Source organism: Bidens hawaiensis, unplaced genomic scaffold (genome assembly GCF_021521415.1).
Source record: "Bidens hawaiensis isolate Kalapana, Puna unplaced genomic scaffold, B.hawaiensis_p1.1 tig00022167_1, whole genome shotgun sequence".
Classification (NCBI taxonomy): domain Eukaryota; kingdom Viridiplantae; phylum Streptophyta; class Magnoliopsida; order Asterales; family Asteraceae; genus Bidens; species Bidens hawaiensis.
Genome location: NW_027493439.1, coordinates 29,310 through 49,055, shown reverse-complemented (window position 1 = coordinate 49,055; position 19,746 = coordinate 29,310). Strand labels below are relative to the sequence as shown.

The 19,746-nt window shown below is 37.0% G+C and overlaps 1 protein-coding gene across 2 annotated transcripts; it reads right to left on the bottom strand.

The window, feature by feature from the left end:
* Positions 1-1,622: 1,622 nt before the first annotated feature.
* LOC143564857 (uncharacterized) lies at positions 1,623-19,326 on the bottom strand. Of its 2 annotated transcripts, none has more exons than XM_077052002.1 (13): positions 19,282-19,326; positions 4,811-5,224; positions 4,479-4,725; positions 4,283-4,395; positions 3,977-4,056; positions 3,228-3,369; positions 3,069-3,149; positions 2,892-2,996; positions 2,616-2,798; positions 2,431-2,523; positions 2,213-2,352; positions 2,050-2,116; positions 1,623-1,973 (listed from the first exon to the last, which is right to left on the bottom strand). In XM_077052002.1, exons 2-13 carry the CDS (start codon positions 5,201-5,203, stop codon positions 1,854-1,856), a joined length of 1,764 nt encoding a protein of 587 aa, XP_076908117.1. In that variant the 5' UTR covers positions 5,204-5,224; positions 19,282-19,326; the 3' UTR covers positions 1,623-1,853. The 2 variants fall into 2 exon arrangements, with proteins under 2 accessions (XP_076908117.1, XP_076908116.1); XM_077052001.1 differs by lacking the exon at positions 19,282-19,326 and adding an exon at positions 6,392-6,437 and having other exon boundaries at positions 4,811-5,238.
* Between the last annotated feature and the right edge of the window lie 420 nt (positions 19,327-19,746).

The following is a 19,746-nucleotide window of genomic DNA, read 5'->3' as shown; positions in this document are numbered from 1 at the left end:
GTCAAAAGGTTTTGTAAGAAACACAGTTATATTAAAAAGTGTTCACACTTATTGTCACACCACTTTCTACATGTCTGTTAGCACAAGCATTATTTGTAATGTAAAAAGTTTCATTATAATTAATATATACATGGAATATATACAAACTTTAGTTGTCGTGTTTTACAATATAAGCATCGAAAGGAACTGCAAAGCTGTAAAATGTACTCGGTTAAAAAAATGTTATTGAAACTCATGATAGCATTGTTGAAATAAGTCAAATAACCTAACATTATGAGCTTTAATTTTAGGGTTATTTTGTCATTTAGGTGCATTACAAATCCAAAAAGAACGTGTGATAGAATTCTGGTTTCTTTGAAATTTAATTCTTTTAAGCAAGTTTAATTTCAAATATAATATCCTAAATAAAATTTTCTTAAAGAAAATCTGTGAACCAAACTCAACTTAATTTTTATTAACATTTTGTAACGATGTAGCATAATTATAGTCCAACAAAATGTTGTAAATCCTTAAGGAGTCAAGTTAAGGCCATCCGTTTTGATATATGTGAAATGTGAGCTCGTTATGTAGACGTCAAAGACATTTGGGGCTTTCACATTTAGCACTCACTTGGATGTGTTGTGATAAATCTGAAATGTGAAGAAGTTTTAATCATTAATCATTTATTATTTTAATTTGTAAATATAAACTAAAAAATATTTTTAAATGTGACAAAATAAAAAGAATAATACTGAAATTCATCAATTACAATTTAAAATATGTAATTAATTCTCTTGCTCTAAATCGCCAACTTTTCGTATGAATAGTTTGCTGACTCATGCGAAACGACGTCTAATACTTTTCTAATCATAAATGAGATTGTCACAAAAATAGTCACGTACTAACTGATCATAGGCAACCACACGATCATGGTCAACACGACGTCATGTTGTATGTTGGCTTTAACTTCTGGCATGATGCTCAATACATTGAATCGCTAATGGAGCCGCCTCCATGTATAGCCAGTCTTCCTCAGATGAATCCGCTATTGATGATAAATCCATCTTTTTTAAGAATATTGAAGATTGAGAGTTGAAGGCTATAGATGTGAAGAAAATAAGTAAAGGTTGAATAATGTTTATAAATTTAAATTTAACATTGCAGGTGAACCCATTTCAAGGCTCTCATTTTGGTCAGCCTGGATTTAACACAAGTAAAATTGATAACTTTAAGCAGCATGATTCGACCCATTACCCGACCCGACCTGACCTTTAGCAAGGCCTGTCATTTGTGTGGTCTAACAAGCATAATCAAGTTTTGTATGAAGTATGAGCTTGAGTTTGTTTTAAACGAGCCTAGTGTATTAGACGAGCAACAACCTAGACGACAACAAAGGTACCCAAACATCGTAAAACGATCCATTTTGGTACGCTTCTTGAAAACATTCAAAATTTAAGCTTCAAACAAAATGTTATTTTTTAACAGTTTCTTTCATCATAGATTTAAGATGTTAATAATAACAGGTTAACAGATCAATAAAGTTTGTAAACACAAAACCAAAAAAATTTATTTTTTACAACCTCGTAATTTTGTGACGCATAACGCCTAGTCGCCTACCCAAAATTTAGGCAAATCAAACCACATCCACAAAAAACTAGCACATCTCTCGAATAATCAAAGCTATCAACACATGTCAAAATTACAAACTAAACAACAAACATCACGGTTTTAACGTTCAACGACAGAAAACAAGATCTTAATCTGCATCAAAAAGGTAAGGAGAACAGAGACTGATTGTATCTATGTTCGGTAACCAAACGGTGCACATTGACATTACAACAATGTCCACAAACGAAATTTTATGAAAACTTGCTTTAAGTAGACATCATCACCTGATCGATCGCTTCAAGTGCTTGTTTTGAAAAATAACGAACATCCACATCCGGATCCTCTGCCAGCTCAACCAGGCATGGCCTAACCGTCTTCTCCATCACCTTAATCAACAAACATTATTCATTATACATGCATACGCATAATTAAACAACAAAAAGATATAATAATTTTACTTACAGATTGGTCAACGATAGGAATAAAAGACTGCAACACCTTCGCCACATTAAACCTGATATTTGCCACTCTGAAAAGGAAACACGTTAAGAAACGAACCCAAATTAATATCATTAACTTTGTAGCGAATAATGATGATAATAATATTAATAATAAATGCAAGTACCGGTCTTTGGCTAGATTAATAACCACGGGAAGCAGCTTAGAACATGTGATTTCCGAGCCCATAACGGGAGCAAGTAAAGAAATGGCACTAAGAATTGTCATGCGATACAAGTAATGCGGGTTGTTAACCATTTCCAGCACCTGTGAAATTGTGAACACGCAAACATATGTATAAATTAAATTTAAGAAATGAAATTAATCAGAAAGCTAGTTTTTTACCTGTGGAATAATATGCTGCATGGCCCAGTCAGGCCCAAATTCCTCTGCGAGGCGTTTCAGGTTGTTAGCAGCAGCTTCTCTGATGGAGTAAACCTGCAGATATAGTAATATTAAAGATGCGCTAAAAATAATATATAGAAATTATTACACACTGTATTTGGTGAAAAAAAGGTAGGAATATAAACCTTGTCCTGTAACCATTGCATGCAGAGAGCACCGAGTTTCTCATCAAAAAACCCAACACCTAATTGACTGGCTAGCAACGGTATGTATTCGATTATAGCCAAACGAACCCTCCAGTGCCTATCTTCAGCCAGTTCCACAATTGCTGGAAGCAACGATTGTGACAAAAGATCGATTCCAATCACCTAACATGGTTAATAATATAAAAAGATTAATGGTTAATAATATAGTCGGATAATGGTTGAAAAAGCACGTTGATAGGATAGAAGTCATTCTACCTGATTCACTTGATCCAGCTTACTAATAATATTCAAACGCACATCTGGAAACTCGTCTTTTAAAAGTGACAAAAATATAGGCAGAAGTTGTTCAATAGTAGACTCCTGTATTATTAACATAATCAGATATGATCATGAAAAGGTTATTCAAGCATGGAATGATTATAGAATAATTACCTTGCCTAAAACAGGGGCCATGCCCATAATAACAGAGGCGAGAGCAGATCTAACATGCTGAGACGAATCAGAAGACAATTCCTGCATGCAATTGTAAAAATGGTAAGAAAACGAAATGAAAATATAAAATCGTGAACTTTTAATTAACCAAGTAATTACCTTGACACATGGAAGAATATGCTGAACAGCAAGTTCAGGAGTGAGAATGCGAGAGAATTTGGTGACTTTACCAGCGGCTGCAATACGCACTTCGGCTTCGTTATCATGAAGCAGCCTCACATATGCTGGAACCAAATCCGTCCTATTTATTGGTGCAATAAAAAGCAAATTAATATAAAAAACTTAAAATATAACAAAAGTAAAAAAAGAAAAACGAATAGGCCTGTAAACAGACCCACTGTTCAGTAAACCATTCGTTTATGTTCGTTAGTTTACATTTTGTTTATGTATTCATTTATCGTTAGCCGTTAGGCTCATAACAATTTATTCTAGTTACTTTAAATTAGAATTTCACTAATTACAATTTAACCTAGTTACATTACCCTTTTAGGCCCACCATATATTCGTGTTTACTTTTAATTGGTGTCTGCTTAGTTATAATCATTTATATGTATTCATCTATGTTAAGTTACATTTTTCCATTTATGTTTGTGAACCGTTCTGTATAACTGTTAATAAACAAACACAGACAAACATGAACAAGTTAAATTTCTTAACAAGCGGACTGAACATGAAAACCCCGTTCATTTAACTGTTCACTTTTTATCATTTTATCAGTTGAAGTTAAACGAACACAAGCATGCCCTGCTCATGTTCGTTTGGTTCATTTACAGACCTATAAATGTATGATCTTACTCAGCATATGATTTCCATACATAGGTACATCAAAAAAATTAGTAAAAACATACTTGGTAGGTTCTGGGCCCACAGCCTCACATAGCTCATACAGCTGATTTGCAACCATATAACGAACGCGCCATGATTTATCCTAAATCAGAAAACCCGTTCAAGTATTAAAAAAATGAACACACACACTCACACACACAAATATATATATAAATATAAATTAAATGTCAATGCAACAATGCAGGCCAGGAAACGAGGCCATATAAAGAATATGTGAAATTGAGGAAATTATGCATTATAAAATATTTTCAAAAAGAATATATAAATATTAACTAACCTGAGAAAAGAAAAGATAAGTATTAGCTAACCTGAGAAAAGATGACAATAACGGGTAGAATATGAGCAATACAATCTTGCGGTTCCAACAACTTCCCAAGAGCAGCACAGCCCTCGACAGCAAGCAAACGCACAGAATCTTGATCTGTAGGGAAAAAAAACTACATTAACAAATCATTTCAAGATAACTAAAGTGGTCAAAGGTAACATATTTAAGAAAAAAAATACCATCTTGAGTAAGATCCTCAAATATCTGCATGACATCAGTCTTAAGATGAGCTGGTTCCACAGTAGCAGCAAATTTCCCCAAATTTGTAGAAGCCGATCTCCTAACCATAGGCATGTCATCTTGACATAACTGACCATAAATAGTCCTCAATTCTGTTTTCAAAATCTCTGATGCACTCGGATAAGCAATGTGAAACAGCCCACAAGCAGAAACCCTAGCAGTAAACCATTCACCAGCTGCTAGCCTCTGCAACATTACAAATAAAACTTATAAAAAGTTAAAATCTTTAACAGATTAGAAAGGACATAATCATATAAGCAAATAATCAGACCTTAACAAGAGGTATAAACCAATCAACCAAATCAGTTTCTCTCATTTGTGAACCAATCCTGCATAGAGACTCAACAGCTTTGTCTCTCACGCATGTTTCTTCAACAGTGCAAAGGGTTTCCAAAGGAGGCAACAACACATGGGCATATTCAAGTCCACCAACATAAGGTATGAACACGCCTAACTCTTCAGCCATGGCTAGAAGAACCTCATCGTCGTCATCATTGTTTTCACTCAAAAAAGGAATTAATTCCTTCCTGGTTCGTTCTTCACCTAACGCGCGTGCAATAGTAGAAAGCTTTCTGATGGAATTTAACCTCAACTGAATGTCATCGTTCTTTAGCTCATCAATCAGTACTGCTATGGGGTACAAAGGCTCATCCACCATCGACATAGTTGTCCAGAGTTTGTGACACTGCAGCAGATTCAGTCAAATTCAAATTTGATCAATTCAGTACCAAATTTGATTCATTTTAAAACTATAAATCGCAAATTTCAACATGATATATAACAATTTACATCAAGTCCTCGGTCTAACAATATTCGCGCCATTGTGTGTGCGCACTTTATATAACAATTAACATAAAATACACGATTTAACAATAAGAATCTCGAGCTGAAACACTGTAGCAGTTCCGATCAAATTCAAATTGAGCAAACCGGTACAAAAATTGATCAACTGTAAGACTTAAATCATTCATTTCAACATGAATATAACAATTAACATAAAGCCCTCAGTTTAACGATATGAATCTTGAGTTCAAATATGAATAACGCCATGTGTGCGCACACTTTATATAACAATTAACTCGCTTTAACGATATGAATCTCGAGTTCAAATATGAGAATATATGTATAACTTGTGTGTGCGCACACTTTATTTAGTATTAACATAAAGCCCTCCGTTCAACGATATGAATCTCGAGTTTATATATGAGAGTATATGTATAACTTGTGTGTGCGCACACTTTATATAAAAACTAACATAAATTCATCGGTTTGAAGATATGAATCTCGGGTTGAAACATTGCAGCAATTTCAGTCAAATTCAAATAAGCAACATAGGTTTAACAATTAACATAAAATGCACGATTCAATGATACAGCGGCAGTTTCAGTTTCAGTTTCAGTTAAATTAAGCAATTCAATACCAAAGTTGATTCATTTCTAAGACTTAATCGTTAAATTCAACATAAATATAACAATCAACATTAAATGACTAGTTAAAACACTGTGTGTAAGCACAAATCAACAATTAATATCATAAAACTCCAATTCAGCTTGCTCAATTGAAGTATTAGCCCTAGAATTAACATAAAATCGCTCGAAAACTGAGATCTGGACCTATAACCCTAGAATTACAAATCTGACAAAATTAGGGCACGTAAATTGCAATAAATTTGGGGAAAATGAAATATAACACGATTCTAATAACCTCCTAACGGAAACACTAAATCAAAAAATTCCGATTAAATTATATAACATGAAGAAATTGATGCAGAAATTGAGATTGACGGTGAGTGAATGAAGATATTATATTAATATTACCGGCGGTAGGGTAATTAATATGATTCCGATCGGAGTGAATTTGGATCGGAAAACGGTGAAATCGGCCTTCGGTTTTGTGTTGTTTTGATTGAATGGAATGAAATGAAATGAGAGTGTGTAGTATGACGGGATCTAGAGATATGTTTATATATTTGTATTGTGTTGCGTTACACACATAATACACCCCTTGTGGTTTTTATATTATATAAAAATAGGGATGAGACGGAGGGACGAAATGTTCGGTTTGGTACTGATATTTTATATAAAATTCAGGAAATATCAGTACCAAAAACTTTAAATTTGGTACTGTTTCGATACCAGTATCAAATGAAAGCAGGATCGAAAACGCCCATCCATATCTGGAAAGGTTGTCTAAGCTAGGTTATCGATATGTGTGAATTTAAATGTTTTGAAGTTTTGGTTTGATTTGGATTGGTTTGAGTTTAAGGTTGATGATGGGAGCTTCATTCGTTTGTTGATTGGTTAATATTGGTGAAGTCGGTTTTAGGAATCATGGATTTATATTGTTTTGAGTTTTTAAACTAGTTACTGACGGTTTGGATTCGGAAACGAGTTCCAATGGAGAGGAAGCGGTTAAGAGAGAAGATTTGTTTGGTAACATGGCTTAATGTTACGAAAAACAGTGATTTTCGTGGGGCTTGGGGTTGGTGACCTTAGACAGTTTAATTAATCTGTGCTAGCGAAATGAAATGAAGGTGAAGGATGATAAACAAATAAAGGAAAAGAACTCGTTGTTGAGTAAATGTTTAAAGTCTTTCGTAATGTTTGCCTCTATTTTTTTGGTCAAAATGGTAGAGGAGGCAATTCTTGGTTCGGGGATGTTACATTTCCATGATCAATGAAGATTTTAATTAGGTGGAGTTTCTCTCATGAATCTTTTTAAATAGAATGTAGGAACGGGTCTAATTATGCAAAGAGTTTCGATAAACTCTATTTATCTAAATTGTTTTAATGGACCTGGAAAAAGAAAAGTTTCAATTATGAACATGCGAACTTTGGTGGGCAGCATCAGGTTTATTAAAGATAACGATGATTGTATTGGGATGCGGACTTCTCTGTAGGTTATTTTTGTCTAATCTTACGTGCTAGATAAACAATAGGGTTCTAAAGGAAAAGAACTCACTTTTGTGTAAATGCATCAACTATGTACATATCATTAGCCTCTTTGCTATTGGTCGAATGGCAATGAAAGCAATCGCAGGGTCGTGACTAACAATTCCAAGGTCGGTAAAGACTTTTGATAAGGTGGAATTTCTCTCACTAGTGACGGATATTTAAAAAAAAGTTGGGATCGGGTGACAACAGAATATTTTGGAAGGATCCGTAATTTGATAGATTCGCTTTAAAATATATATTTCCGAACCTTTATGATCTCTCAAATAAGAATCATCTAATTATGTAAAGAGTTTTAATGGCCTCTACTTTATCCAGTCTGATTAAATGGAGGTGGAATAAGAAACATTACAGCTAGGAAGAATATGAAGACTTATCGAATATATCATCCTTGGTAGATAACTTCAGGTTTCATTAATGGCAATGATGATTGTATCGGGATGCAGATTCGTTAGATTTTTTGTGTCCAGTCTCTTATGTTAACGATGATTAGTATATCCTCCGCGATTAATCTAGTTAAAAATCTTCTTTGACTCAAGTGGGTTTCCATTAAGATCATTTGTTTCATGTGAAGAGTGTTGAACATTGCTTGACAGTCTTACCTCTTCATCCAAACCTTATAATCATGGGGGGTTCGAGCTGCATCACCTATGTACCATTGATGTCAGAGGCTAGATCGTTAGATCACATATTTCATCATATATAAACGCTAAATAGACGTGTATGTGGGTCTCTTGGTGGTATTGTAGACTTTTATTGTGCAACTTCACTTATTATTATCTGATTTGGTTGCTAATCCGACCTCAAAGGGTCACAAGAATCCTCGATTCAAGACCGTCTATTCTACCAAATGGTTTATGTAGAATGCACGTAACATGTTGGTTTTCTAGGGAACTAATACTCACTTAGAAAAATTAATGGAAGACATAGTCACATAGGTGATGGTCCAAAGTGCAATCACTATATGGATCGAATGATTATGTTGTTGTTTGGGCCATTCTTGTATTTTCTTTCTTAAATAAATTATTCCGTTAGGATTTTATAAATCAAAGAAGAAAAATCTAAAAACCCCACTTATATAATATATTTTTAAGTTATTGACAAGTGATTAAAAAATTAGATAGGTGTTAAATAGATTTTCTCTTGAATAGATTTTCTCTTGAAGTAGTTTTTAAGAGAAGTAGTAGAAATAGATAGGTGTTTATAGCAGTAAAAAAAACTTAATAATAATAACTATTGGGCATAAATTATATTGTTTGCCTACAAAATGAAATGCTTTTCATATGGTATTATACTTAAAACGTTACCGGATATTGAAATGTCTATAAAACACTTTATCGGTGAGTTGGGTTAGGTTGACAAAATTAAGCATAACTCTAATAATATACACTTTAGGATAAAAAAAATACACACAATGATAATCAGATTAGCAATGTTCCAGCTCAACTCATGCTATAACCTAAAACAAACTTTAAAATCTCCACACTTTTGTTTCTTTTTTGTTTACCTTTATATCGCCCAATACGGTTATTCAAATGTTATGCATATATAACATATCATAAATAAAAATATTTACATACATCCGCCCCAAAGAAATATAATACTTAACTCGATCTATATAAAATCATATATAAGCACGAACCAAAAAAAACATATCTAACCACCGCAATAACGATAACATAAAACTGTGTTTTTTTCTTTTTCGGATATTGTTTAGATAACAGTTAAGAAATAATAACCTGAGCACGGTATCTGATCTTCTCTATGTATCCATATAATTAAAATCGAGAAAATCAACATACTCTTTTTCCATGCAGTCTACTTGAAAACTTTGTTGCAAAAATATTTGCCAACTCTGTTGGATAATATCAACCAAGGTATAACACCAACCTGCAACCAACCTAATCTCTTTAAAAATTTATACAAAAAAAAACAAATCGTAAAAAAGATGTATCCAAGTAATTGGTATTTTACCATTACGCTGTCGTTGACAGAACCTCCAGTTTTCCACGATAAAAACCTCCCTGCATTAAAATGTGATCAAAGTCTGATACTTGGAAGTTGGAACAGACAAACACACGCATATACATATAGGGGTGAGTTAACAGAGAAATTTGCATGCAAACTGTGTAATATTACGCAGATATGTAAATAATCATGCAAACTTGTATAAATATATTACGAAACTTATATAAATAATCACGCAACTTGTATAATGATTACTGAAGAAACACTAAGTGACCCCGGTAGATTAAGGATAATCTTAGGGTTAAGTAGATGTTTCCCACGAGGGTTAGGTCCGGCAAAGATGGTTGTTCTTCTCGACCTGCAAAACAGACACCGTGAGCTCGTCACTGAGAAGGGGGGGGGGGTTCCTCCTTGTGACCATCCTCCGGCGTGAGAATCAGACTAGATTGCTCTGAATATAAGTGTATATTGAGAGAAATAGCTAGAGAGAAGATAAGATGATATAAGATAATGATACCTTTCCAAGGTGTTGGAGTATTTATAGCCGAATGTAGGTTTCCAAGCAGGTACGGCCGGCTGTATAATATTCCTTTTCCACCAACTACGGCCTATGTTCGTGCCACGATGGGAGTTGGTGGGTAGGCAGCGGCTGATAGTGACATTTTGTACTGGAGCGTGCTCCTCCTGGTACTATTGTCTGTGAGCTGTCACCCTGTGATCGGTTCATGGGTCGCTTTAGTCAGATCTTGTCTATTTGTCCATATCCTGGTAGGTATAGTACAAAAGATCTTCTGGAAGCGTACGGACTGGCTCTTTTGGGAGGGAATATTCCCGCCTTGCTCATTCCTTCTTCAGGTGACATTACTGAAGTATAAGAGTTAGTGCCTTATGCGTGTAGCTTTACTGTTAGTGCGGGTAGCCTTCCCTCATGGCTTGTATCCGCAGCTGCGGGAACAGGCGGGGTACTGTACCACTGGGAGGCTTTCCTGCGGGAACAGCTGGCTTACTGCGTGTAAGGTCTTCATCTCTCTGAGCATGGTGGGTCCTGCGGAATAAGTTGATCTTTGCACAGACGTACCTCTAAGGTGTGTCTTGCGGGTCAAACTGGGCTTTACGGGGACCTACCTCTTCAAGTCCCCCCAGTCCATTGTTCTTCTCATGAATTGTTAATAAGTGAGGTGAACTTTTGGACTTTAAGCAAGGGGTTTTAAAGAGGGGTTTTTGTTTTTTAAGGTTTTCCGTGGGGATTCTTCCCACAGTTTTCCTAATGTCACTTGCAGAAATTCCCGACTTTTCTGCCTGATCTTTGGTTATGATGCGGGTAGGTGTTTAACCTCTTCGCAAGTCGGGAGCGTTGAGTTTCATTTGTATAGATTCTTCACGAGGTTTTGGTAGTTTTGGACATAGTGATCAGTTATGTTAAACCATCAATTCCACCTTGAAGCTTCAATCTAGTTCTCAACGTTCCCGCCCTGCGGAGGTGTTATTTCTCTTTCCGCAAGCATGGCCCATAAGATCCTTCTTGGGTTCAATTCCCTGCAAGTGCTGAGTATGTGAAGGGTTTCGCCTTAACCACGGGCGGACCCACATAGTGTGGATCGGGGTCCCGGGACACCAATGTTTTTTAAAAATTTATTAGAAGCGGTATATTAAATTTTTTGAGGACCCCATAAGATTTAATACTTGGAACCCATACTATTAATGTTGATGTGGTCTGGTGGAAAGTCCCTTGTTTTATCTTTGAAAGGTCATGGGTTCAAGTCTTACAAGGCTCAGTTTTTGGTTTTTTGTGTTAATTTTTAGTGTTAATCAATCATTTGATTGCTAATGTTGCAATGATAACTTTGGAAACATTCAAACACCTCTAAAATACATATCATTGTTTTCAACTTTATGCATGGTTTTCTTTAGAAACATTCAAACACTTTAAAATATCAGTTTTATTTTTCACTAGTTTAAGTTAATGGTTTTCAACACATGCTTATGAAAGGGTGGATCTAGGTTCTATCTCAAAAATGTTTAAGAAAGGGAAAACAAAGTGTTTATGTGTCAACCCGACCCATTTTGACCCGTTCAGGTAGTGATGATTGAAAAGAAAGTTTTATTATGATATTGTTTTTTATTATGTTCTTCGCCTCGACCCGACCTGAACAACGACCGACCCGAAAAATTTGAACACCGAAAATATGGGACCCCATTGGCAAAAAATCCTGGGTCCGCCACTGGCCTTGACACTGTACCCGCACTTGTCTTACGGTTCCTTGTTTTCCAAGGTATTTTGGCTTCAATTCCCTGCAAGTGCTAAGTATGTGAAGGGTTTCGCCTTGACACTGTACCCGCATTTGTCTTATGGTTTCTTGTTCTCCAAGGTAAGGGGGTATATTCCCTCTTATTTTTGAATCTTTTTGAATCTTTTTGAAATTTGAAGAGTTGGTGAAAGGATAAGGACAGTCCAAACGGCTGAAGGGACGTTGGCGTCTTCTGACGGTTTCAGGACGTGCAGGAAGTTATGACGACGTGACAGCATGTGGTCAATCAGGACGCTTTTTCAGGCGCGTGGGTGCGAGTTTCATGTCACGCGCCATTCTGACACCTGTTGCCAGCTTGCTTTATCCACACGTGTCGCCGTTTCATTGCACCTGCGCTCTCTCTTTCCTCCGCATTAAATTCATCGCATTCATTGCGATGAGTATATAAGGGGGTAGAGGGTGCATCTCATCCCATACATTCACTTCACTCTTCTTTCCCTTTTAAGCGATTTCCGGCGAATACTCATTTTTTCCGGCGAGCATTCTTCTGAAACCGCTTTCTTTAACACTTACACAATGTCTTCTTTTACTCATGATCCCGAGGTAAACGTCGAGGAGTCTGATGTATACCTCGAGAACCCGACGTCCACGTCTGATAAGGACGATAAGAGTACTGCTGGCGAGTGCCAGTGTACTCTTTCTGTCGATTTATACCACTATATCGTCAAGAAGTTCATGCTCGAGCCTTTTGAGCCTGAGTTTCCGGAGCCCCACCAGACGGTGTATGATGCCCCTAAGGGCAAGATAGGGGTTTACGCCTCGTTCTTCATATATGGGAATCTCAGATTCCCATTAACGAAGTTCGTATACCGTGTTTTGGAGAAACACGGTGTACACTTGACGGAGGTGCACCCGATGGCGATTGCTAAGGTTCGCCATTTTGAATGGGTGTGCTGCATTCTGGGCATCGAGCCCCGCGACGACCGCCTGATGACCTTCTACTCCTGGAGGTGCATCCAAGGTTGGTATACCCTGGTCACTCGGATCAAGGGGTTAAAGATCTGCGCTACTGAGCGCAGTCTTCGTTCTTGGAAGCGAGAGTTTTTCGATATCTCCGCTCGCGTCGTCCCCCTCGCGATGACGTTCAAGAACGGGAGGGCCCTCCCCAACCTTCACGCCTCCAATTACCAGGAGACGGAATGGTTCGCTAAGATCTCCCAGATCCAGACTCCGGTTTATCGCTTCGCGGAGTCTGGGATGGTGATGCTCGGGATGAGCCGCGTATGGAAGGATGCCGGGTCCGGGACGCCGCAAATACCCATCGTCCTTGAATACGGTTTGAGCTCTATTCCTTACGGTATGCTCCATTTTTTGTGTTGGTTTAGGGTTTTTCTTCCAACATTGTTATCTTTTTTATTTCAGAGGGGAACGACTTACAATCGCTCCTGCATCCGCGGGAGACTGGTGGTCCCGCACGGTTGGGTACTCGTGACCTCGATGAGAACGAGTTGCCCATTCTGGAGCAAACGGCGGATAGATTCGTAGAAGTCTACCCGCCGGGCCACGAAATTTTGAGTGCCACCCGGCCAGGTAAGGAGTTTTTTAGTCCTCGTCCTCTTCATGCTCAAACTTCTGCTGGAATTCCTCTGATTTTGTCATCTTCTGATGAGGAATCCGCAGATGGGCCTTTCTTTGTGAGGAAGAAGAAGGCTGCTGGCGGGAAGGGTAAGGCGAAAGTTACCTTCGTCGTCGACCTGGGAAATCAGTCTGATTCCGAGACTGAAAGCGAGGAGGCGGCAGGGAACCTTGGTGGTTGCGAGACCATTGCCTCGGAGGTTGAGACGACTGTCACCTCCGAGCAACCAAGCGTTACGACGGTGACTGGCGTGAAGAGGCCAGTTCCATCGGGCTCGTCTCCGCCCGTCAGGTCTTTCAAGATTAAGAAAACCCGTAAGTATATTTTGTGTACCTTTTCCGCATTTCTTTCCGCCATTGTTTTTAATGTTTTGTTCTTTATGCAGGAATGGACGTATCCGCTTTCCAGAGCGGTGCGGGAGGAAGCAGTTCCGGACCCACGACGATAGGTTTGGTCAACCTATCCGAGGCGATGACCCAGGCGCCTGCGCCTGTTTCCGGTGCTGGTTCAGTTGCTCATACTGTTGAGTCAACTGTTCCGGTTATGACGTCATCTCCGCCGGTTGTCAGTGCTATCTTTACTACATCTTTCACTGGACCGGCGGTGACTTTTCCTGCGAGCTCATCCGCAGCGGCGACCACGGTTGTGAGTTCATCTCCAATTAGTTCACCTCCGATGGTCTCTACCACGGTGGCTTCTACTATGCCCCCTCCGGTGTCAGCGACTACCTCGTCCATGGCCGGTTCTTCAGGTATGTTTGGGGTTGGGACCTATAGCCAATCTTTGCCTCCTTCCCATCTCCTTGACCTCTTGGATGGATATCCCCTAGGTTCGGGTGATGGGTTTGGCGGCTACCGGCCTGTTATCGACCCTACAGGTGGGTGGGGTTACTTTGGCCTATTATCTATTCTTATCATTTTTTCCTAACTGTTTGTTTTTTGCAGTTTCGGATTCCAATGAGGTGTATGCTCCAAGGTGGAATATCCGCCGAGGAACAACCCTAAGGACGGCTGCGGATTGTGTCGACTGGGCGCGCCATGCTGCTCCAAGCGGTGCGTTGGGGGAGGCAATGGCTAGCTACCAGGAGGGTAGGCTGTCCAATGAGCTACGAATCCTTCTTGCCCGGATGCAGCCGCGCGTCGAGTTGCTTTGTCGTGAAAACGACAAGTTAAAGACGGCGTGTAGCCTGGAGGTGGCTCAGGCGCGTTCGCTGCGGGAGGAAAACAAGAGGCTTGCTGCCACCGCCACGGAGAAGGAGAAGGCCTTCAAGGACCTTGAGGTCGAGATTCAGGCCAGGCATGAGGCCCGTTCCAAGGCTACCCAAGCTGTTAACGAACAGCTTAGGTTGGCAAAGGAAACTGCGCGTAATGCGACCGAGAGGGCCACCAAAGCTGAAGCCGTTGCTGAGCCTCTGCGCACTGAGAACGAAGAGCTCAAAGCCAAACTAGAGAAGCTTCAGCAGGCTCATGATGCTTTGGCTTTAGAAGATGCCAAGAAGCTCCAAGAGCTCCTGAATCAGAAGGGTATGCTTGATCGCACTGAGCGCAAGCTTGAATTTCAAGGTCATAGATTTATTATTTTGTCCTTTTTTATATTTGATCTGTTAACGTTAGGTTTATCAACGTCACATTTTATAATGCATTCGTTGAACAATTGTGTGAATGTTATATTACTTGTGTAGGTTTTGATATGTTGATGATATTGATAAATCTACATTCAAAGCCCAGTGAAGGTCCGTAAGTAGTTGACAACAAACTGATCATTCCAAATATGGAGAAATAAGCTTATCTTTCCATATATGAAAAACTTTAATTTGCTTTGGTTGTTATTTTCCAAGTTTTATTTACTTTCTTTGATGTTTAGACTTTAGTTTGTTTATGTGTTTATGAAGTTGTCTGTTTGGATTTGCAAGTGCTTTGAATGAAGAAGTTTTGTTTTCACTTTAGATTGTGTTTTGAGTTGAACATTGACAAATACTTGTGAGACTAATTCGGAAGTACTTTAATCATTATCAACTTTTGATCTCCTGCGTTTTGTTATGTGTTCTTTTGCTTTGGTGACTTGAAACACTTTTTGGTTAGAACGTTTTTACTTCTTATAGATAGTTAAGTGTGTTTAGTATGCAAATGTATGTTTTTGTTAAATAATTATGTGTGCTAACTAACAAATTATTAACAAACCCGTTTTCTGCAGTTTATAATGCATTTTATTGTCCTCAAAAGACCATGCTGAAGCTATAGTCAAAATGGATGAATAGGGCATTTGTAATAAATTTGGACTTTTGAATGAAGGCTGACTTTTTGTTCACAGGGCTTTTCAATACTCACGCTAATGTTTGGCATGGAACATATATTTGTAACCTATATTTGAAGGCCTGTTTTTGCAATGTATGTTAAACATAATTGATATTGTTAAGTTCCGCCTTTTGAATCCAATCCCGTGTGATACACGGGTTTATAACCTAGTATATATATATGTGTGTGTGTTTTATTTTTAGATCTAATCAATGTTTTGCACAGGTGTTTGGTTATGGTGTTTGATGAAGAAGAAATGGAGATAAGAATGAAGATAGGTGAGAGAGAGGGGGGGAGAGAGAGATTAGTATTTTTTTAAAAGGCCAAATCTTTAGTTTAATTACACAAACAGTCCTTAAAGGGGTAAAATGACCACACTGCCCTCATGTGCAAAGCACATGATCATATTTAACGAAAAAATTTAACTGGGTTAGTACCAAAGGACGTAACGTGAACAGAATTTGAAACATGAAATACGTTTTCTGTCATTAAGTTTGCTAAAGGACGACTATTGAAAAACCATGAAAACATAAAGGACCTGTTTTGCCATTTTGTCTTTAAATGCCGTATAAAAAAGTTAACAATGTTTTAAAAAATGGAGAAACTTGAAAAACTCAACAATGGTAGTCTATACCAATTTTACCCCTCCAACCCTTTTTTACATGAAAAACTGACGGCGTGGCAGCCTCCCATGATCAAATGCCAAACTATGGTTCATTTGGCTCCTAACTACTTGATAGTTATTGGAACTCAATCCTATATATATGTCTGTGTGATAGGAACCCCAATCCCATTAAAGTGTATTCCCACCTAAAGTCATCGATCGCACAATAAGAAGTAGTGGAGCAGTTATGCTAGTAACCGTTAGTACCCTTTGTTTAATTGCACATCGTTCATTTGTGTTTTACTTTGTAGTGTGTGTGTGTTCATTTGTGCTTGTGTTTGTGAGACAACAATTGTATACGGTTGTGTGCAAGATCATAATAAAAAACAAAAGAAAAACATGTGGTCTTTAATACACCTGACAGTAAAGGTCATATAAGTGTAGCTTTTTTTGAAAAGAAGCATTGGATAGACAAACTTTGTTAACTTGAATTTAACCGATGGTAAGCTGGTAAATATATCATCTTTGAATTACTTCTTGTGGATATTGAAGTCTAAAATTCATCACAGAAAGGGTAAAAAAAGAATTACCAAACGGCTGCACGAGTTCCTTGGATATGGCAGCCACGGGAATCCGCCAAAAACACCAGATGAATATAAGATATGTAAGAATCTGCCAAAGAAGAAAATAATATTTATATCGGACTCAATCTGGTAATTAGTAATTAATAAAACCAAAATATAAATATAATCACCTTTGATATCATCAGCGTTTTCTCAAACAGGACGATTGAAGTTTTTATCTCCTTGCTGGTCGACTCTTGACCTGGCATTATCATGTAAAGTTGTTATCATATAATCTAGCAGATGAGTTAAAACAGAAAATGATTATTAATAGTAACAAACAAATCAAGTAGGCTTGTAAACGAAATGAACGCACACAAACGGAGCATGTTCGTTCGTTTAACTTTAACCGAAAAAATGATAGAACATGAACAATTAACTAACGAGGTTTTCTTGTTCGTCTGTTTATTACGAAAATGAACGTGTTCGTGCTCGTTTGTCGACAGTATAAAAAGAACAGTTCACGAACGTATACAAACAAAAACAGATAAACATGACTAAACATAGATGAACATATATAAACAAACATATCCGAGCAAAGATCAATCTATTGGGTCAAAAAATAGATAAAACTAGAGTAAATTGTAATGAGCCTGAAAATTTTAAATGAGTATAAACGAATGCACATAAACATATTTAGATATAGAAAGCTAGATAAACGAACAATACATTTGTCATGTTCATTCATTTAACTAAAGGAACAAAAAGTTCTGTTCATGTTCGTTCGTTCGGTTCGTTTACAGTCCTAAAATAAAGATCATACTTTTTGCAAGCTCTTTCTCCTTAGCAGCTGCCAATCTCCTAAGCTTTGCAGATTGAGCAAATGTTGAAGGTCTGCAAGATGACAACAACCCTTTTCCATGTTATAAATATTTAATACAAATAACTCAAAATCCAATTCTACAGCATAAAGTATTAAAATTGAAGAGGATGCTTACTCTGACAAAGCAGCCGCCTCTTTCAACAGTTGCTTGATTTCAGTACGTAACTGGACATCCTTTTCAGTCACAGACGCTTTCTGATACAATAAAAGATTACTATTATAAACAATAAATCATGTATGAAGATGATTTCAAAGTTTTAAAACTATAACAAACAGGCTATGTGCAATAACCGATATTGAAGGCATAGATTAGGATTTTATTTCTTACAACATCTGATACGTTGTAATCTTCTAAACCAGATGAATGATAATCCAAAACCAAATTTCACCTAATTTCGGAACTTACCTTCTTCAAATGTGCTAAATAGTTGTCGAGTAATTGGAGAGTGAAGACGAAAATGAAGATGATTGGAGCCACTATTGATGTATTGTGCCGTTCTAGGGTTTCTTCCATCTGATGCTGCGATTTGAGAACCCAACCTGAATAATCAGAATCAAGTTTACCAATTTAAGTCCTTGTACTTTGGCCACTATTTATGAAAACTTTATGCGGTTGGTTATATTGAGATAGCCAGTATAACCAAATGAGAGGACCAAGTATAGTATATTGAGGTTGACGTCAGGGATCAAGCTGAAACACGTACTGTAGTCGTTTCAGTCGAATTCAAATTGAGCAATTCAGTAGCAACGATGATTCGTTTTAAGACTTAAAAAATGTTAACTTCAACATGTATATAACAATTATCATAAAGTCCTTGCTTTAATGATATGAATCTCAAGTTCAAATATGAGTAACTTGGTGCATGCACACATTTTAGCAATTAACATAAAGTCCTCCGTTCAATAATATGAATCTCGAGTTCAAATATGTGTGCTCACACTTTACATAACAATTAACACAGAGACGACAGACCTATGTTTAGCGATATGAATCTCAAGTTGAAACACTGCAGCAGCTTAAGCCAATGAGCAATTCAGTAATTTTAATCGTCAATTTCAGCATCAATATAGCAATTAACATAAAGTCCTCGGTTTAACGATACAAATCTCGAGTTGAAACACTGCAGCTGTTTCAGTCAAATTAAAATTGAGCAATTCAATAACAAAAATTTGAACATGAATATTACAATTAACATAAAGTCCTCGGTTTAACGATACAAATCTCGAGTTTAAATACGAGTAACAGTGTGTGTAAGCACAAATCAACAACTAACTAATAGCATAATAAAACTAATAACATCAATATAGCAATTGTTTTGTAGCATTACTACAGCAGGTTCAATCAAATTCAAAGCCAGCAATTCAGTAGTCAGTAATCATTAATTTCAACATAAAGCACAAATAAACAACTAATAACATCATAAAACTCAATTACAGCTTCATCAACTGAAATATTAACCCTAAAACTTAATAAAATTATGGCACGTAAAATTGGGGAAAATTAACATAAATAAATTTCGATAAAATCATATAACATAAAGCAATAGATGCAGAAATTGGTGAGTGAATAATGAAGATATTATATTAATATTACCGGCGGTAATTAATATGATTCCGATCGGAGTGAATTTGAATTGAATGAATTAGAGTGTGTGTAACAGGACGGGATCTAGAGATATGTTTATATTTTTCAGCTCGTTTTCTTTATCGAGCTGAAAAATTGGGTTCGAGCTCGAGCTCGTTGATCCGGGTTTCTTTAATATTTTTTTTTATTTTTTACTTTTTTTTATTTTATATTTTATAAATTTTGATATATAAAAGACAAAAATTATAATTTAACATACATGCTATATATAATTAATAAAATAGAGAATTTATAACTTTATATGATTTATTTTAGTTATTATTCATAAGGTTTTAGATATGATCGGCATAATATGTGTATAAATTTTATATATTTATTTCTTGGTATGCTATTATTATATATAGATATTAAAAATTAGAGTTTAATCTGAACGAGCCAAGCTGATGAGTCGAGCCGAGCTGACCTTGGCTCGAG

Coding starts and splice junctions, on each gene's coding strand:
- LOC143564857 (XM_077052001.1), bottom strand. Junction 4,726..4,810: donor GGTTTATACCTCTTGTTAAG/GTCTGATTATTT, acceptor GTAATGTTGCAG/AGGCTAGCAGCTGGTGAATG. Junction 1,974..2,049: donor TTCCTATCGTTGACCAATCT/GTAAGTAAAATT, acceptor TTGTTGATTAAG/GTGATGGAGAAGACGGTTAG.